Below are 17,945 nucleotides of genomic sequence, written 5' to 3'. Positions count from 1 at the left end.
AATGAGATTGAAAAAAAGTGAAACATTCTCTGAAAATTTTTATTGGTGAGCTAAAATTATAATAGTCCCACGACAAAAGGGCCTAACTGCAAATGAGAGCCTCTCTTTGTTTACTTTCTCTTTTGATTATCATGGGGCCATTATTGCAAATTCTCTAAAGTTTCCAATATAAATCGAAAGATTGTAGTTTTACCTTGAAAGTTTTGCGAAGAGTAAAGCGTCAAATATAAAATCAGTTCGGTAAATCGTGAAAGAAGATGTAAACAAAGAGAAACTGTCATTTACAGTTAGGCCCTTTTGTCGTGGGACGGTCGATTTCAATAAACTTATTTGCTGATTTTCTTTATGCTTGGCATCATTGCTCGCGTACCCTGCAAAAGTTGTTTCTTTTCACAATGTGCGGGTAGCAACATCAAAATCAGCCAATCAGAAACTCGTCCATTTTGGAACAAAATCGGCTCCCCAGTTGTCAGGTCTTGTCTTAGGAAAAGGGGAACAGAGCTTCTTTGAAAAACAGCTGAATCGTGAGTTAATATGGACTCTAGTGTGGAAGAGAATGAGGAGGAACAAAATATATTTTGCAACATTATTGCGGCGTTCAAATGTTACAGGTAGTTTAGAATCTAGATTTTGATTTAAAATAAATTTAACGTATCCACACAGGAAAACTGCTCTGGAAAGTGTCAATCGCCGGGAAGCTTATGTCAATTCACTGCCCAAAAACCATCAGGAAATGTTGACAAAATACCGAGAACTCTTACAAAAGCTCCGGTGTTGTATAGAGGCTAATGATAATGTTATCAAGCACATTGTGCAGGACGCGGATTGTTTATTCTACAATGATTCAGATAATCTATTCCAATCCTCCAATCTCAAACCATTAACTATGCCTAAAGTTCGGCCTCAGGACATTCAGAAGGTGAATGAAATTCTAATATAATAATAGAACGCTAGTGTCGTTTTTCATTGAAAACACTCGTCGAGTGTTTGCTCGATTTAGAAACTGTTCGTGCAGTCGAGCAATCAAAACAGTAGCACAGTGTTTCATTGATTTGCAGGGCACGAAAAAATGCACTTTTGGGACAATCCGGGGGCAACTATTTTGCACCAGCTTTCTGCGAGAATCAAGCGTGCAAATGAATACCAACAGAAATGAACAAATAACTATACAAAACTTAACAGGCGCAATGCGAGTTAAATTGATGAAAAATGACATACACACTTAGTTTTCTTTACCGACTTCAGCAATATTTTACCGACTTTTACACAGCTGAACGTACGGTAATCTGTTCAGTAATTTATTAATTGACGAACGTTCAGTAAAACTGAAGTTTGTTCGAATTGTCATTTTTAGCTGTACTGGTCAGCAAATGTTGATGAGGATTCAGTAAATATTGCTGTTTAGTCAGCATTTGTTTTACGTTGAAAAGTTGCCGAACCAGCGGTTAAACCAACTGATTGAATCAGTAATTTTTACAGTTCAGTGCAGCAGAAAATTAATGTTGAATGATTAAATTATTTCATTTGAAATTTCGGAAAAAATATTTTGAAAAACTAATTGCTCTAAGTCCGTTTTACTTTTGATTTAAAAAACATTAATTTTCTTTCATCTCATAGCTTCGGCGAAAGTTTTCACCCGTTGTAGTAAGAGTTCCAATACCATATAAAGTGTTCATAATGAACAAATAGAACAGTTTATCTGCAAGATGGCTTTTACAGTTGAATACTTCAAAACACTGGCACAGCAATCGGAAGCAGTACAGAATATCTCCCTCTACTGGAATTTTATGATCGCGCCAAATAATAGTTCCTCCTTCAGCTTTGTAAAGTAGTATCGGGATATAGGAATTAACCTCAGGAAACGGGTCATCAACCTGGAATAACACATATAAATTCACAGATATAACAGCGTAATTAATTAATACTAATATTATATTCGTTCTTTGTGATGGTATTAACAAGACGGAATTTAAAAAAAAAAACAAAAATACAGTTATTTACCTTTAACCACTGAATTATACCGTTTAACTTTGTTCCTTCAGCGCCACGAGAATTTTTAATTTCATCCGTTTCGGTATGTTTAGTGTCTTCATTAATTGAATCTACTGACTATTATCCGCTAGTTCCGCATATTCAAATGCAGATTGAAATGACGGAGAATTCACGAGAAATTGCAGTTCTCGGGGATGTTTATCCAAAATATGTCTTTTTAAAGACCAGAACCGACTATAACGCATATTATATTTCGAAAATGTATAGTCGTAATGTACAGCCTCAGGAAGTAAAACGCGATTTCGGATATGTGAAGGGCCATGGCATCCAAGGTCTTCTACATAACCGGAAACTGCCTTTCGACAAAAAACAAGTGATTGCATCCATTTATTGTAAAACTGAAATGTTAGAAGGTAAATCATATTACTTACTGAATAGTTCGAATAACGATACATCCAAAGATTGGATTTTGTTCAATATATATTCCATTCTACTCACTTCGATCACAGTATACAAAAACCAATATGGCGTGATCCCCCCCGGTGAACGACCAAAAGGTTAAAGCCGGGGTAAAATAAATGATATTAATAATAATAATAATAATTTGGCGTGCTATGTCCTTGCGTTTACAAATTGATTCGGTACTCTTTACCGAACAATTCGCTAAAAATCGATAAATTACTGATCGATCAGCACGATTTCTATTAAATTTACCGAATAATTTCAAAGTGAAGACAGTTCGGTAGATAATTGCCAAATTTTCAGTACATGTTTTTGAAGAGCTGAATTTCGGTAACAAATTATGATGAATACGTAAATTTTTTTAAGAATAGCAGACTAATCGGCAATTTTGATAAAAATAACGAATTTTCCAGTAAAAATATTACCGAACTGAAAATCCGAAAATAAGTGTGTAGGTTTCGGTGTAATTCTATCAAAACTTTACCAAAAGGATTCGCTATATATAGCATTAAATTCGTTGGTAAGGGGCCATGCATAAACCACGTATATTCTTTCCGTGAAGGAAAAGGGTGATAGTCATTCATGCGTTATTTCTTATAACGGCCAATAATCCACCTTTCAACTTCCACTTTTGAAAGAAATTGAAAGTGAGCTATGAAAAATAGAGTATTAAATTCAACACCAGACGAAAGAGAAAACTTTTCTCTACCGTTTACTATTATGACTTACTCTCAGCGAGTGCCGAGTCATTCGAAATTACTCTTCAAAGTGTTGATGGATGGCTTATTGGACGTTATAAAAAACGCGTGATTTATTTTATTTAAAAACCAAGTCAGGAAAAAATTTTGATCAGCTTAGCTCTACCTGAGTCAAGACAGATTCAAGAAAAGGTTAATATCTAGCATTGCGAAAGTTATTTTCCATCATTGGAAAAAAATCTTGCAATCATCTCATACCAAAACGACAATATGATTAACGTAAACCTACACGTTTTTTTGGCTACATTCTTAATTTTTGGGATATTTTCAAGGTTCAGGTGACACTCAAACAGATTTTTCGCGACTGGAGCATAGAAGGACAATCTGAAAGGAATCAGTGCTACAAACCTATAATCGACGAAATAACCACGGTTTTCAGTCCTCTAAAATGGTAAATATTGACAGCTTCGTTTATTTTACATAAGTAATTCGCTTCATATCACCATTGAAACCATCGGTGATGGTAAGATAGCAAAACTTGTCGCATTGCTATCATGGTTTTAAACTTAGGATCGAAGAGCATTGTGATGTAACTTTCTATTTTAACTGCTATTCTTTTATTCTATCCGTAGTAACGTTGAAGATATAAAAATTCTAGTTCCAGGTGCTGGACTTGGTCGACTTGTTTATGAAATCGCTTGTCGAGGATACTATTGCGAAGGAAACGAATTCTCATTATTTATGCTAATAGCTTCAAATTTTGTTTTGAATAGGTAGGTACCTTGATTTTAGCTGCAGCGTTGCAATTTAAAAAGGTATCTTTCAGATGCATTGTGGAGAATCAATGTACGTTTTATCCTTGGGTTCATCAATATGTAAACAATCTTTGCAGAAACAATCAAATTAAGTCTGTTACGTTTCCTGATGTAAGCCCAACAAAATTTCCACCAAAAGGAACCATGAATATGGTTGCAGGTGATTTTTTACAGGTATGTGCCTTCAGTTTAAATTCTTAGTTTATAGTGTATTGTCGTTTTAGGTATACAAAGATTTGAATTACTGGGATTGCATTGCTACTTGTTTTTTCATCGACTGCGCCAACAATATTATTGAGTTTGTAGAACTTATTTACAGCATTCTCAAGCCTGGTGGGATTTGGATCAATTTGGGTCCACTTTTGTATCATTTTAGTGACATTATACACGAAAATAGCATTGAACCAACTTATGAGGATATAATGATTATTGTTATATCATGCGGCTTCAAAATTTTGGTAGGGCTGTAATATTGAAACTGGTTACAATTTTCACACCTTTTTTGTTTTAGAAAAATAGGGCTGATGTACCTTCTAAATACGCTCAAAATCCTACCTCTATGCACCAAAGTGAGTACAATAGCATATACCTGGTTTGTGAGAAACCAGACAGCGTTCCTATTGAAATGAAGAAATAGATAATGCGTCAAAGATCTTGGTTTCTTACTTGTTGAGCAGTTATTATTTAAACAGCATATTAACTACATTGTTGCGACTGCTTCTCGCTGCTTGGGATTCGTATTTAAAATGGTTAAGCACTTTACTGATTTGTATTGCCTAAAGTCCCTATACTATTCACTAGTTCGTTCTACTCTGGAATATTGCTCAGTAGTCTGGAACCCTATTTACCTCAATGGAACTCATATAATAGAGTCGACACAACGTAGATTCGTTCGTTTTGTTCTTCGCAGATTACCTTGGAATAATCTATATCAACTGCCGAGCTATCGTGGATAACTGATTGGTCTTGACACACTACAAGTACGACGAGAGCTTTGATCATAGCAGATGTTTTGAATGATAGGTTTGACTGTTCCGCATTGCTCTGCAGAGTTATTAGCAATGTTCGTCCTCGTGCTCTCCGTAACAACGCCTTTCTTCGACTAACTCCAATCGACATATAATGTTGTTTACATCCAGTTTTATAAAGATTTGAAGCAATTCAATTCGCAAAAGACAATAACAATGTTCACTATGTGGAGCACGAAAAAAATAGGCTTACAAAGATCGTTAATTCGAGTATCACCTGGATTTGACTTCAATCTTCCACGCAAAACAATACAACCCAATTTTTAACTTAGTATTAAAAAATATCATCAGGACTACAATGTGCCAGTTGATTGTACAATAATAAACCACAATAGTTACTTGAAACTTGTTTTAATTGCCAATTACTTAAAATTAGAATTTATAAATTGTACAAACATTGAAGGGAGTTTTTCGATTTTGGAGTCAGCAGTCGTGTGTTGTTTCATGTAGTTTAAGAACTGTCTCCGAAGGCGATTCATTTGCGAAGCATTGATATCAGATGGAATGTCTACTGACGAACCGTTGTTCACATTGACCGGACCCACCAAACCGAGTTTACGTGCCGACATCACACGGGCAATGATATCCTGTGTAATATTGTCCATTTCAAACAGGTAGTTTGTAGAACTTAGAGGGGGCTAATCGAATAAAAATATTAAAGCATCATTACAAATAAAGCTTAAATAAAAATAGAGTAATGAGATAAATTTATAGTGCACGTAACCTAGTTTTAGACCGAATTTGACAGTAAAAATTTTCCTTTTAATTTACCTGGATAGAATTCCTCACTATTTTTATTTCATAATATGATTTATAAATAGAGTGTTAATGTAACTAACATAGAGATGGTTTTTACTTACGTTTTGTGTCGATAAGTTGGGAGCTAAAGCTGTTTGATGATAAAGTGCATTTAAAATGTTCTCTTCCTCTAATTCTTCTTCTGGGAAAATTGTAAAGAGAGGTCTATCCCATCGATTTTGCTGTTGAGGTTCTTCATACCTAAGACAAAGAGCATCGAACACATCTTTGTGATAATTTTCCATCCCTTTTATTCGGTTGAAAGCCCACGCCTGTTCACATGTTATCGCACAATGTAATGTACACTGAGTGGTTCTGGAAGCTTTACTGGCACAAAATATTTCATATCGAAATCCTTTTATATAATTAGCTCCGTCTAAAATAACCACATCATCTCTATTTAATAATCGTAAAGCCTGCGATTTCATATTACTACGAACTAGTTTCTCTTTCTGTGAATCACGATAGTGCTCATTTTTATCAAAACCCGCCAGTTTAATGAAGCATAATTCAGATACTACATGTACATTTTTACCCCGATTTTCAAGAATTTTTTGTAACTGAGCAGCTCGAAAAGATTTTCCACTTGTAGGATAACCAGTTATTATTATTAGAGGCATGCCAAGTGAACAAATCCAAGTTTTTCAGGCAGGATAAATAAATTATTTTTGTTAGCAGTTGACATCAGCAGAGATCAGAGATGCCAGGTAAAATATCTTCAGACAGGGTTGCAAAAGTCTGTATATCCGAAAAAAAAAATTGTTGTCAGCAAGAATGTCTTGCTGGAAGCAATTTTTCTATTGGCATATTGTCGCAAAACTGAAATGTAGAGGCGCTGCTTGTTTAGAGATGATTCTTTCAGCAAGAGCTGTCAAATCGGTCGGAAAATTCCTAATTACTCCACCTTTTCAACGATTTCTTATGAAAACGGGCAAATTCATTTGAAAATTCATAGTAGAAGTTGAAGAAAAAATAGTTTTTACTCTGAGGCGGTAATGTTGATCATTGTGCGAAATCTACCGTTTATTCCAGCCCGGTGGCAACAATAAGGCGCTCCAGCTAGTGCTATCGTAACCAACATCTCAGTCCTTCGGGTCCTTCAATGCTAGCAAGTCAGTGAGAGCAAAGTAAACAAAATGAAGTAAAATACAACACTTCATCAATTGTGAAAGTCAGTATTACGATTTGGCACCGCACTTTTTATAACGATATGTTGATCACACACTTAAAACCATTTCTTGAGCTCGGCATAATAAAATGCCGAAACTGATCATCAACACGTAAATTTGCTGACTGCTCAGTAATCAATACGCATGTTTCTGAGCTTCGTTAAATGCATTCACTGATATTTCGGTAAAATGCTTCACTTTGCCGAAATTTGGCATAATTGCTTGCTGAATTTATCAGTAAACAACAGATATGCCGACATCAGCAGAGACGTTTGCCGAGATTTCGGAATATGCGCTAGCTGTTGCCGAGATTCAGCACGACAGCTGTCATTTATTGCCGCGTTACATTTTCGCTTCGCATTGTGCGATTATTTTCTAATGAAATTCTCGAGTGAAAAAATGGATAATCTTCGAAGAAGCGAGGAACCACTTGCAAGTAAAAATATTGAATAAATATAGTGACATGTTTCCCTTTATAAAAAGCGACTTTATCAGAGCACTCGCGATTATAAGGGAAAAACACCCAACACGGGGCTCAAAGCGTCCTCGAGACAAAACTTTGGGGGATATGCGAAAAAATAAACCAATGCATGGATTAATTCAATAGATCAAAGTAAGTTTATTTTTTTTAACAATACCGTATATGCATCATTATATCACAGACTAACAGACATGACAGTATGAGTAAATTCTTATAAAAAATAATTTTTCGTTATGCACTAGCTCCACCTATATTGTACTGCGCGAACTATTTACTATCTGTACACCCCTTGTGTTATGTAAAAGTTTTTTTACTAGTTGGTTTCCCCTCGTTTGTCAACACCGATCAGCTGCTTGCAGGGATGCCTGATTTCATCAAAATATTTGAAAATGAATCGTCACAATAAATTATTGGATTACGTTGATAAAATATTTAACTTTTTCGCGATGTTGGAAGGTAACCATTTATTTGACTCAACGTTGTTCATCTAGACTATTTTTTATTGTGTTGGTAGTTTTCACCAGAAATTAAGTGGCGGCAGACCAGAAGCAAGTAAATATTGTAACAAAACGGGTTCGATTTTGTCTTGCGTTGGAGGATGAGAAATAGGCACAATTATGTATATAGTTTTGGCAATATGTATTAAATCTGTATCCTGCATGAAATTCGCATGGACGCATACAAATCAATACATTACAGGTAATTCTGCATGAATGGCAACTCAGCACAGCATAGAAAGAGATGCAAAACGACATCTGTGCATATGTTGTCGGTGTTACACTCTCATTTTAATTTACTTTCACCTTAGGTTCACTGTTATGAGTGAACGTTTAAGGTGGCCGACGTAACTAGAATTTCGTTCCAATGTTTGGAAGGTTACGGAAAATTCATAATAAATCTGACTAAGTAATAAAAAAAAAATTGACGGTGTTTTATGTATGAAAACAATAAAGTACAATTATGTGTGCACAACTAAAAAAAGGGGGAAATGAAGCAAGAACTAGCGGGAAACGACAATGGACGCCATTCTGTGAACTAAATTTGAGGCGATAAGTACTATTTCGGTATTTATTCGAAAAAAGCCTTAAAATTAAGTCTTGGGATACGACATGTCCCAAATAAAGGAATAATCGAAATGACCGTTAAAATGATTGAAGAATCTAATTTGAGTGTCCTGTCTGTTAGTCTGTGATTATATATTGAACATTTTTGTAAACCAAAAATCAATATATATATTTATTTTCATATTTCCAGCTCGACTCAAGGTGGCCGCATCTGGAAACGCCACTTTTTTAATGCTACATGTTTTCAGGTAGGCTTTAAGCACTACTGGCAACAAATTTGTAAGTGTTAATAAAATGAATTTTTTATCCTGAATGGCGTGTTTATAATGTTGAGAAAATACAAACAAAATTAATTGACTAGATTTTTAATTACTGATGATTCGGTAATTTATTTTTTTCATTTTTTCGTTTTATTGGATTGCCGAATATTCAGTGAACGTTTCACTGAGCAAACTTATGCTGACGATTTCGGCAATATTTGACGTTTGTCAAATTTTAGGATGCCGAGACGCTCAGTAATTTTATTTTTGCTGAGATGATTGCTGATTACTCGGCGGTGCGAATCTCGGCATTTTTTGCCGAGACTCAGCTAAAAAATTTAAGAGTGCACAAAAGCATGGCGGCCTAGCAGGAACTTGGTTTATTCAGAATAGAGCATTAAACTTGGTTCAGACCCTGTCAGCTTGGAGCGAAATCAATCTTCAGCTCAGCAACGCCATCGCACGGTGTCACATTCAACATATCATGTCAATCGTATGGTTGCGCACTGCTGCTATTTTGGCGTGCACGAATTTGACATTTCTCTCCCCTATTTCTGTGTACGAGATTCGATGCGGACTCGCTTGAGGGCGCCATGTTCGCAAAAAAATGTTGTTGCCAATGATTTGTTCGGGAAATGTGAGAACTGGATATCTTGTTAATATGATGTCTTTGACGAAAGTCTGCGAAAAACTCGATTTTGCTGTGCAGATTTTTGAAAATCGAGTTGCATACTTTCGTCAAAGTTTACAGATTTTTGAAATTGTCGCGACCTTTTATTTTTTTTTGTTCGCCAAGTCAGTTTATCGTACACGCTAAGGAGAAAGTAATCATTTACAAATGATTTTTAACCACTTTTACCTAAACCTGGGGATAGTCATAAATTCTCGGTTGATTTTTCAAAAGGGCGTATAAGCAAGTTACAGTTTCTCTTTGTTTACTTTCTCTTTTATTAATTACCAAGCGGTTTCCGCGTTTATCACTCATCTCTTTGCATGAAATGAAACTTTCGACTTTTAAGCAAAATAGTGATATCATTGGAAATCTTTTTAATCACATCACAATAATCCAATGCGAGAGAGTGATTAAAGAGAAACTCGAGGGGAATGACAGTAATTTATTTTCTAATTACCAATGAAAGATTTACTCCGTTTTGCATTGCTTGAGGCTCATATGTGCCATTTTCCCTCACATAATGAGAATATGAAAAGTAAGCATCGCTTTTTAGATCACCTTGGGTATATCATCAATTTATCTGGATTTTACAAGGATATTTATAAATAATTTGTTTATGTTGCATAGTTACTGCTATAACAACACATACAACAGTATCGTTGATGACAAGCGGTGAAATAAATTCATGTTCAAGAGAATTGAATACGAGTTAACAAGTTAACAAATCGTGGACTGAAGAATCTTTAGATTATTATGTGGTGAGTCAAATTAGTGTTCTATCATCTATCTATTCCAACACTTTATTAATTGGTACTAGAAATTTAGCATAAAATCTACGAGCCGACAAATGAAAGAATTTTGTTTTACAATGCTTTATTTTATAGGAAATATTAAGGTTGACTAAACCGACCGGTTCGACATCAAACAGTGTAAAATTTGCATTGATGGAAACCAAATTTATCCATAGCGGACTGGCGTTTCTTGATGATACTACAATCGATGCAATTGAAGCTTATAATGAACAACTTTCCTCTACTAAAACAACACACGATTTAAAAAATTCGTTTCCGGATTTCACAGGAGAATAAGAAACATTCCGATTCAAGGCCGGCGAGCGAAGTAACTTAAAGATGATTGCCGCCAACATGCATAAATATGGTATTAAAAAGTATTATAAAAATAATTGTTATCATCTTATTAGGATATAATTGTTATTCAGCAGAGTGCATTAATAAATTTGTTAGTTATAAGAAATGGGAAAATTATTCGCGCTTTGAATTACCATAATAAATAATCGGTTAAATAGTACAATTTTTTTTATAAACAACCATACCATTATCAGAATAACTGGATATTCTCATAAGTTCTTCTTGTTAATTTCACATTTAATTGGCGAAGAGATATGTTTGTACATAAAAATATTGAATTCGACAAATTATACTCTGTACTAAACTATCAATCATTTCTCTTAGCTAAGATGTGTGCCGTTAACAAGTAGATGCATGTGAATATGTCGTCGCTTGTTTGCAATAATAAAGAATAAAATACATTTCGAAGAATTTCGACGCTCTAGTAGTACTTTGAAGAGAATTTTGCGTTGCCAGACTAACTTCATATTCGAAATCAGAATAAATTCAATGCTGTCATCCCCCTCGGAGAAACTGTCACTTGCTTATACACCCTATTGAAAAATCAACCGAGAATTTACTAAAGGCACTTTAGTCATTAAATGACTAATCGATGTTAACTTGAAAAGTGGTTGATTTTTAGTCATTTTCGGGATTGCACGGGAACAACAAAAAGATTAATCTTAAAGCATTTGCCAAACAGTAATCGAATGGAAAATGATTTTAAAAATGATTATTTTAAGACCATTTTCAGAAATAAATTCAATTGAGAAAATGATTAATTTTCAATCGTACACTGGTTAATTTTAAAGCATTTTACAGAATTATTAGTCAACGGGAGAAAGGTTTTTTTGTCGTGAATACGACTTACTTTACTATGGGGCGCCTTTTCAAAATTAGCCATATGGAAGAATAGGCAGAACTTAATCGTGAATATCTCGACTTGTATTAATGGTAGCAACATAATTCTTTCGCCATTTAATCAAAAAAATATGATCAGGAATTTAGGATAATATATTGAACAGTATGAGATAAGCACAAAAAACTCAAAAATTAAGTTTTCTCAAACTTTGAAAACAACGCGGCAACCTTTACATTTTGCTTGGATTTTTTGTACCAGCAGCGATGGAGTGTGCACCTTCTGCGTGGTTAAAACCTCAAACGCTCAGGTCGCAACTCTCATTCGCTTGCTGGCCATCAAGGCGAGAAGACTTCCATCGCGGGAGTGAAATCATCAACCAGCAGCGACGGAGAGTGCACCTTCTGCGTGGTTAAAACCTCAAACGCTCAGGTCGCAACGCTCATCTGCTTTCCGGTAGTTGTAACGAGAAGTTCAAGTTTCAGATTTTAGTTCCGCAATATAGGTTTAGAGTTCAGATCCTGCGTGCTGAAACTGAATTCTGGAACTGTATTCCGGAACTGATTTGAGTTTGGAAATTCTAGAATTGAACTCAGTGTCCAGTTCTTTATTCCAGACATCTTCTATTCGGTTCATTTTAGAACCATAATAATACTCCTAAACAATTATGCGGAATTTTATTTTACTGTACTCCATACAACGAAAAATCTTCTTCAAATTTTAGAGCTTAGTTCCGGAATATGGGTTTGTTACGTATAGTACCGACCGTTCTGTCTGTAAAGGGAAAGATGGCGCGAACCTTACCAACTAACACTTTTGCGCCATCCGCAATAAGCAGATGTGTTAGCGGATTTTAAATTAATTTGCCCGGACTCTTATCCCAGGGGGGGGGGACAATTTGGCATTGAAACCGAAGGAAAATATCTAGAAACTACGAGAGCTAAGAAACAAAGCAAATACAAAAAGACTTACCCACGGATCGCCAAACACATCTTCAAGCGATCTCGACGCGATATATTCGGCCACTGGCTACGGCCAGGATCCAGAGCTAGGTGGTAATCTGCTTCTGAGGTCAACCTTTTTCACACATTTCACTCACGGACCGAAACAAGCTCGAATCATACGGTTTCCACCATTTAACTCCGAAATTATCTTTTGCCAGAACGACGGCAACGCAATCCAATCAAATAAAACCGATACCCTTCGCACGGTAGGATATTGCGACAGTATCGACTGTTCAGTTCAATAGTTTGCTGGTAAGAGAGCGATTCAAAGCTTTTCTCAGTCACAGAAAACTTTTTAGTCTTTCTCCTAATAGCTGTAACCTCAGAAACGCATGTCCAGCGGCGTGAAAATAGACATTTTCTTGCACTTCTAAGCTCGATTCGGAATTCGACGAACAGTGAACGAGCCGTTTCATACCCACAATGAATACCGCCCTCGCATGCTCCAGTATATCTCCGATAAATACAATGAACCCTCCACGATGTTAAAAGTTTGTTCTACGCAATTTCAGTTGCAACGCAACAGGTTTAGAATTCAGAGTCTGCGTGCTGAACTGGATTCTGGAAAATGAATCCGGAACTGGTTTCAGTTTCGAAATTGTAGTTCTAGAACTAAAATCCAACTGAATTCTGAGTCTGTTCTAAGTTCTGAATTTAGTTCTTAAACTCAGATCCAGTTCCTAATTTCAGAATTCTTCAAATCGGTTCTTTTTAGAACCAATTTAATACTCCTAAAGAATTATCCGAAATTTTACTTTACTGTACTCTATACGGCCCATTTTGTCGTGAATACGACTTACTTTACTATGGGGCGCCTTTTAAAAATGGAAGAATGGACAGAACTTAATCGTGAATATCTCGACTTGTATTAATGGCAGCAACATAGTTCTTTCACTATTTCATCAAAAACATGATCAGGAATTTAGGATAATATTTTGAACAGTGTGAGATAACCACAAGTCCCGGGTTGGCGGTTTAATGCATAGGGCACTGGTCTTACAAACCAGTTGTCGTATGTTCGAGTGCTGACCTGGAAGGATTCGTAGTGTCAGTAGAACCGTAGCACCAGCCATGCAATGGTTCTGTACACTCTGAATCGGCTGCGAAGTCTGTTGAAACAGAAGGTCAAATTCCACTACAGGAACGTAATACCAAGGCTTTGAGATAACCACAAACAACACAAAAATTAAGTTTTCTCAAAATTTGGAAACAACGCGGGAAACTCTTAACTTTCGCTTGGGGTTTTCGCAAAAGGAAAATGATTTTGAGGTAGGCACATATCTTCCACTGAACGTTATAAAAGGGAAACCTTGGTCGATCATTTCTTCTTGTGCGTTGGATGGAAGCAGACGTCGGGGCGAGCACACGCATTCAAACAGCGGCATCGAAGAGCGCACCTTCTGCGTGGTTAAAAACCTCAAACACTCAGGTCGTAGTTCTCATTTGGTTTCCGGTCGTCAAGGCGAGAAGACGCATTAAACCAGTTTCGCATCATTTGGCACTGCGAGCGGATGTGTTGCGGTTTGTACTAGTTTCAACTCAAACAAGAGCAATTACATAATACAACAGAGCTCTTGGTCGTTTGCATTGAAGAGAAAGAAAACGAAAAGTTTACAACATTATATAAAATCAGCCATTCTATTGGCTCTAAATGTCATCTAAAGAACTATTAATTAACTATTCTTTGCAAATCGAAGGTAAAAATCACCAGTTTAGTGAAAATCCAAAATAATTTGATTTGCTTCGTGCACTTTTCGCTGTGCGAAAATCGGTTGATAAAAATGTTCCGAACTGTGCTAAATATTGACGAGAATTCCACAGTTTGGTCCTTCTAAAAGGCAGAAATGAATCCTGTACAGTATCTTGATAGTTTCTTTCAATGAAATATGCAAATCCGAATCAAAAATCGACGTCAAAAATCGTTTAAAATTCTAGTAGTGAAAAGGGGGAAAGTTTCACAGTTCAAACAATTGATCAACTATTAATTCGAATTCGAAAGTATAAAAAAATCGTCTCAGTTTTATTCGTATTCACGACATCCAGTTATGTCTCTGACATAACACACCCGTACTTTTTTATTTGAGGGCCAGTATAAATGAACTGAAATTTTTATTTTTAAGCAATAAATTTATCGGAAAAGTGTTATTGTTGTATTACATTTCATTTTGATTTCACAAAGAATTTTTTGAAGCTTGGTTATCAATTTAGATGCCTTCTTGGCATGCAGAAATATGCGTGCAAAAAAAATAATACGTCACTGAAACGAGAATATATCATCTTGAAAGCCTAATCTAATCATTACCAATAATTAGTTATCAAATTAATCATCTCAGCCTAAAATTACTCTTTCGTAATCTAAAATTGAACAGCAAGGTTTATTTACTGAAGTTCATTATTTATTTAATTATTTTGTACCCAGTGATATAGAAGAAATGATTAATTTAAACAACTAAGCTGGCGGTTTCACATGAAATACAGTGAATGCTTTTACAAGAACATCGATACATGCGATCATGTTGTCCATACATCTGATCATTTCACCGTTCATATATATATATATATATATATATATATATATATATATATATATATATATATATATATATATATATATATATATATATATATATATATATATATATATATATATATATAGATATATATATATATATATATATATATATATATATATATATATATATATATATATATATATATATATATATATATATATATATATATATATATATATATATATATATATATATATATATATATATATATATATATATATATATATATATATATATATATATATATATATATATATATATATATATATATATATATATATATCTATATATATATCTATATGTCCCAGATTTGAATTTTTCTGCACGACATAAAATAAGCGCAGGAGGGTAACATCCATTAACATTATAACCCGGCGAAAGACCATAGTAAGGTTAAAACCGGGTATAAATAAACTTTAAATTAATTAATTAATTAACATTATAGGACGCCGCGTATTTCGTCATTTGTTCGTTGAATCATGAAATCATTAATTATCATTTATTGAATATGAAAATAACATAAATTGCGTTATGGATCAGGAAAATGTTCTATAAAACTTTTCGTCGATTTATTCAAGATTACTTCAACTTGAGCAATGGAAATTGGTGATATGACCAAAAATGTATAAATTTTATACTGCATATATTTTTGCCTTTATCATATAGAAAGGTTATGCAATCACTTGAAGGAGGGCCAGTTGTCATATACCATTCGACTTAGTTCATCGAACTGAGCAATCTCTCTCTCTCTCTCTCTCTCTCTCTCTCTCTCTCTCGGTTTTCTCGGAGTTGGCTGAATCGATTTTGACGAACTTAAATACAAATGAAAGGTCTTACGGTCATACGGAATTCCTAAAAAGTCAAATTAAAGGTCTAATGGTCCTACCCATACGAACCAGTGAACCCAATTCGTTTTCAAATAGATTGCCAACCGATTAGAAAACTGTTTCATTCTCTATGTTATACTAGTTATTGCACAAACAATCCCTTGGTTTCTTTCAAAAATCGAAGAGAAACATTTTGAATAGCAGAAACCTATGAAATTATATGCCCTTTAAGTTAAATCTATGTTTTAGAATATCGATCCAGCCATCTTAAAGCCTTCCAGCAGTTGCGTTACATATTGTACATACACATCTTGACGAACTATGTCGAAAGGTATAACACTCTACTCCAGCTCAAAAATCGTCTGCCCATTTCATATACTCTCATAAGGAGTGTATCGATAAGTAGTTAGCAACATTCAAACAGTTATTACTCTGAAATGGCAGCGTGTTTTGCGGGATACGTACGTACCGGTGCCTGTCGGTTTTGAATCATCATTTTATATGATAATCTGAAAGCTTTTAAACTGATCGTTCTGTAATTGCGGAACCAGAAGTCGGATCCGCATCACATTTTCACATATTAGCCTGTAACTCTGGCCATAAGGCCTTTCATTTCAATCTAAGTTTGTGAAAATCGGTTCAGCTATCTCCGAGAAAATTGAGTGACAATTTTTTCCATGATTTTGGTTCATATAAACCTGTATTTCCAGAACTGGACGTTGGAACAGGATAATATTCAATATCAGGTTATGGGATGAAGAGACCTTTCATTTGAATCTAAGTTTGTGAAAATCGGTTCTGTCATCTTTGAGAAAATTTAATGGCATTATTTGTCACATACACACAGACATTTGCTCAGTTGCTGAATTGAATAGTATATTACATTCGGCCCTCCGGGCCGCTGTTGAAAAGTCGGTTTCCACAGTGATTGATAAGGACTGTATCGAAAAGTAGTTAGCAACATTGATTATTGAATAAATAAGCGAAAAAAAACATGTTGACATCAGTTTTTGATATATTGTACAAAAATTACATTTTCATGCATTTCACTGATTAAATTCTGCACAGTTACTTTTGTGACTTTCCTGGTGGCAGCTGTCCAGTTTTTTTTAACTCCTGCATGTTTTTGGGACACTGTACCTTCCTTCCGTAAGTGCCGCTTGACAATTGCCCAATTTCAACTTTTCAATTGGCCGAAGATCCGGGCAGTTCGGTGGGTTGATGTCCTTTTCCACGAATTGCACATTATTTTTTGACAACTACTGTAGAACGGAGTTGGCGTAGTGGGCTGAAGCCAAATACGGCCAGAAGAGAGGAGGAGCCTTATGCTTTCTGTACAGTGGCAGCATTCTCTTCTTCAAACATTCTTCCTCGTACACCTTGGCGTTAACTGTACCCTTCGTGAAGAAAATCGACGACCGCAAACCATAGGTACAAACACCTTTTGCCCAAACTTTTCCATCGCCACCATGGTGTCAGCGTCGTCCAGGTTCTGATACACCGATTTCGGTCCGGGAAGCGCTTGAGTCTTCCTTGGCGTAGGATTCGTCGTCGATTAGGATGCATCCATCTTTATTCTGTAGAATCCGGTTACACAGTTTTCGCGATCTTGTTTTGGCCTGAACTTGCTGTACCAGGGACTTTTTCGGCACCTTCTGTTTCTTGTACGTTTTCAGGGAGTTCCGAACTTTGATCCGTTGAATCATCTCGATGCTGGTGTTGAACTGCTTGGCTAAATCCCGCGTCGACTAGCCTAGCCTTGGTATTACATTCCTGTAGTGGAATTTGACATTCTGTTTCAACAGACTTCGCAGCCGATTCAGAGTGTACAGAACCAGTGCATGGCTGGTGCTACGATTCTACTGACACTACGAATCCTTCCAGGTCGGAGCTCGAACATACGACAACTGGTTTGTAAGACCAGCGTCCTATGCATTGAACCGCCAACCCGCGTCGACGCCGATGGGTTTTTCCTGATGTACTCAACCATTTTTAAGTCCCGGCCGGGCTAGCTCCATTTTCCTACCGGATCGGGGCAAATCCTTCATGGAAAGGGTCTTACCGAATTTCTCAATAGTATTTTTGACACTGGTTTGGTGCACTTTCACCCGTTTT

General features: G+C 35.7%; 2 protein-coding genes across 5 annotated transcripts; one reads left to right on the top strand and one right to left on the bottom strand.

The window, feature by feature from the left end:
• Positions 1–357: 357 nt before the first annotated feature.
• LOC131435365 (carnosine N-methyltransferase) lies at positions 358–5,340 on the top strand. Of its 4 annotated transcripts, XM_058603179.1 has the most exons (8): positions 360–611; positions 664–919; positions 3,485–3,603; positions 3,785–3,925; positions 3,979–4,141; positions 4,192–4,425; positions 4,479–4,536; positions 4,878–5,340. In XM_058603179.1, exons 1-8 carry the CDS (start codon positions 535–537, stop codon positions 4,925–4,927), a joined length of 1,098 nt encoding a protein of 365 aa, XP_058459162.1. In that variant the 5' UTR covers positions 360–534; the 3' UTR covers positions 4,928–5,340. The 4 variants fall into 4 exon arrangements, with proteins under 4 accessions (XP_058459161.1, XP_058459162.1, XP_058459160.1 ...); XM_058603178.1 differs by having other exon boundaries at positions 358–611; positions 3,491–3,603; positions 4,479–5,340; XM_058603177.1 differs by having other exon boundaries at positions 362–611; positions 4,479–5,340.
• Positions 5,331–6,510, bottom strand: LOC131435366 (protein KTI12 homolog). Its single transcript, XM_058603181.1, has 2 exons — positions 5,856–6,510; positions 5,331–5,633 (listed from the first exon to the last, which is right to left on the bottom strand). Exons 1-2 carry the CDS (start codon positions 6,411–6,413, stop codon positions 5,358–5,360), a joined length of 834 nt encoding a protein of 277 aa, XP_058459164.1. The 5' UTR covers positions 6,414–6,510; the 3' UTR covers positions 5,331–5,357.
• Positions 6,511–17,945: the final 11,435 nt, after the last annotated feature.

This window comes from Malaya genurostris, chromosome 3 (assembly GCF_030247185.1).
Source record: "Malaya genurostris strain Urasoe2022 chromosome 3, Malgen_1.1, whole genome shotgun sequence".
Taxonomy (NCBI): Eukaryota; Metazoa; Arthropoda; class Insecta; order Diptera; family Culicidae; genus Malaya; species Malaya genurostris.
This window is presented reverse-complemented; position numbering and strand designations above follow the sequence as displayed.

Coding starts and splice junctions, on each gene's coding strand:
- LOC131435365 (XM_058603177.1), top strand. CDS start 535: ATGGACTCTAGTGTGGAAGAGAATGAGGAGGAACAAAATATATTTTGC. Junction 3,604..3,784: donor GTTTTCAGTCCTCTAAAATG/GTAAATATTGAC, acceptor TTCTATCCGTAG/TAACGTTGAAGATATAAAAA. Junction 4,426..4,478: donor CATGCGGCTTCAAAATTTTG/GTAGGGCTGTAA, acceptor TTTTTGTTTTAG/AAAAATAGGGCTGATGTACC.
- LOC131435366 (XM_058603181.1), bottom strand. CDS start 6,413: ATGCCTCTAATAATAATAACTGGTTATCCTACAAGTGGAAAATCTTTT. Junction 5,634..5,855: donor CCAACTTATCGACACAAAAC/GTAAGTAAAAAC, acceptor TTATTCGATTAG/CCCCCTCTAAGTTCTACAAA.